The sequence below is a fragment of the Olea europaea genome, chromosome 4 (assembly GCF_002742605.1).
Source record: "Olea europaea var. sylvestris chromosome 4, O_europaea_v1, whole genome shotgun sequence".
In the NCBI taxonomy this organism is placed as follows: domain Eukaryota; kingdom Viridiplantae; phylum Streptophyta; class Magnoliopsida; order Lamiales; family Oleaceae; genus Olea; species Olea europaea.
The window spans coordinates 2,085,428-2,087,723 of record NC_036240.1 but is presented as its reverse complement, the minus strand read 5'-3'; the positions used below and the strand labels follow the sequence as shown (position 1 = coordinate 2,087,723).

Genomic DNA, 2,296 nt, shown 5'->3' with positions numbered 1-2,296 from the left:
ATTTATATTTCTGCTGCGAGAGAAGTCGGTCCATTGATTTCTCGCCAAAAATATCTCACACATCCCCAAACACACTATTTTGATCCCTAAATTCTCTCTCAAATTTTCCCTCGATCTTCGCCGATCGGAGACCTCTGCACCATGGTAATGATCTCTTCTGCATACTTTTACTTTCCTCGACCCTTTTATGCTTGTAGCATTAATATTATGTATTTTATTTATTTATTTATTTATTTTCCAACAAGAGTAATTCTCACCGTTCGAGTTCTTTTTCACGTTTGATTTTAGATCTTTATTGTTTGTAGGAAAGCTAAAATTCTAGAATCTTTTTGCTGTTTAGTTTTATTTTTTTTATATTTGCTTTCTAAATTTTTAGATCTGATTCTGCTGAAAATTTGGACCTTGATCTCTGGAACTGGCATTGATTTAATGTTTGTGTCGGCCTGCCTCGGACTGTTTTTACATTTTCTTTCTGGTCAAAATTGTTTTATTTACATGAGATTAATTTTGGTGCCTTCGTTTTTGGGGGAAATCCTTATAAAAGCGAATTAAATAATTGTATAAGTTTATCGGAAATACAAGTTTTATTTCGATATGGTTAATGATCTGATAGCTTTCTTTTGATGAAGCATTTTCTGAAAATGGTAATTCACACATAAGATCTAATTTTTTATACACATAAGATTAATTTTATGTTTCTTTTACTTTACTTTTTGGATAGAAATCTGTTTTTGAGTTTAACATGTCAGGTAACCTGATATGAATCATGCTTAAGGAACACTTCCCTGGGCGATGTTGAGGTTGTCTCTTACTGTACTATGAACAATAATGTTATTTAGGTTGGTGACTGAATGACACAATGAAATCAGGAAGACAACTATAGTTAGAAACTTAAATTGAGAAATGCGGCTCATTCCATTAAGGCAATCACTAATCATGGTCTCCAATAATTGCAATGTAATATCATTCATTTTTACATCGAGCTTTGAGAGACCTTTCTCTCTTGCATTCTCACTCAAGTCATTATTTAGAATTTGTTATACTCTCAACATTATTCGCATTCTTCAATTTTAATTTTTGCCATTCACAAGTTCTAAGATCATTTTGTTTACAGGCTAATTCGGCTTCAGGAATGGCAGTGCATGATGACTGCAAACTCAAGTTTATGGAGTTGAAAACGAAGCGAACTCATCGATTCATAGTATTCAAGATTGAGGAGAAGCAAAAACAGGTTATTGTGGAAAAGCTCGGTGAACCAGCAGAAACGTATGAGGACTTCACCAAATGCCTTCCTGCTGATGAGTGCCGTTATGCAGTTTATGATTTTGACTTTATGACTGAAGAGAATGTCCCAAAGAGCAGGATTTTCTTCATTGCGTGGTAATTTTCTTTCCTGGCAAACATAGCGTCAGTGAACTGGCTTTATTTTCACTGCACTAACTGTTGCAATTCCTTTTTCCCTGCATTATAAGGTCCCCTGACACGTCAAGGGTGAGGAGCAAAATGATCTATGCAAGCTCCAAAGATAGGTTCAAAAGGGAATTGGATGGCATTCAGGTGGAGCTGCAAGCAACTGATCCAACTGAGATGGGTCTTGATGTCTTCAAAAGCCGCGCAAATTAAATTTCTCTAAGTCGCATCAGAGTACACAATATTCTATTTGCTCTATTTGCAAGTAATGTTTATAGTTTGTGAAACAGTGGTACCTGGTTAAGCTATTACATTGGTCTTTTGTCGACGTTTAATTCTGTGTTCCTGTCTTCATCTAGAGCCAATTCTGTCATTTTGATCTTATTTTATGATTTTTTTAGTGTGGAATTTCGGTTGTGCTGCAGCCTGGGGCTGGATATCTATGTTGAATTTGCTTCTATATTTTGGAAATGCACTTTGGCTTTCTTATTCTCTATTTCAAGAAGTTGTGTTCTCACTTTGTACACGTTGACATAGATGTTGCTATCTTTCTGTTGGGCAATTTATTGATCTAATCTTACAGTAGAGCGTGGTGAATATGAAAATATTTATTGTTGCCAAGTGGTGGTCCCATCAGTAAATCTGCATTTAATTTTTACGAATGTTCATCTTTCATTTTGCTGAGAGTTTGATCTCGATCCTGCCAAAATAAAGGCTTGTATTTATATGGATGTGTGAATTGATTTTTAGAATTGGATTCAATGGAAAGTTTTCAAGTTTCTATTCCAAAGAATCCCAATGCTTAAAATAATTTTGTATGAAGTTCTCATCTGCATGGCTCAAGAGTCCAGAGATAAGAAGACACTTGAACTTCGAGAACGTGAAA

The 2,296-nt window shown here is 35.1% G+C and overlaps 1 protein-coding gene across 1 annotated transcript; it reads left to right on the top strand.

The window, feature by feature from the left end:
- On the top strand, positions 1–1,930 carry LOC111393248 (actin-depolymerizing factor 2-like). The gene is made up of 3 exons (XM_023018689.1): positions 1–144; positions 1,115–1,380; positions 1,473–1,930. The coding sequence occupies exons 1-3, from the start codon at positions 142–144 to the stop codon at positions 1,621–1,623; spliced, it is 420 nt and encodes a 139-aa protein (XP_022874457.1). The 5' UTR covers positions 1–141; the 3' UTR covers positions 1,624–1,930.
- The last annotated feature ends 366 nt before the right edge of the window (positions 1,931–2,296 follow it).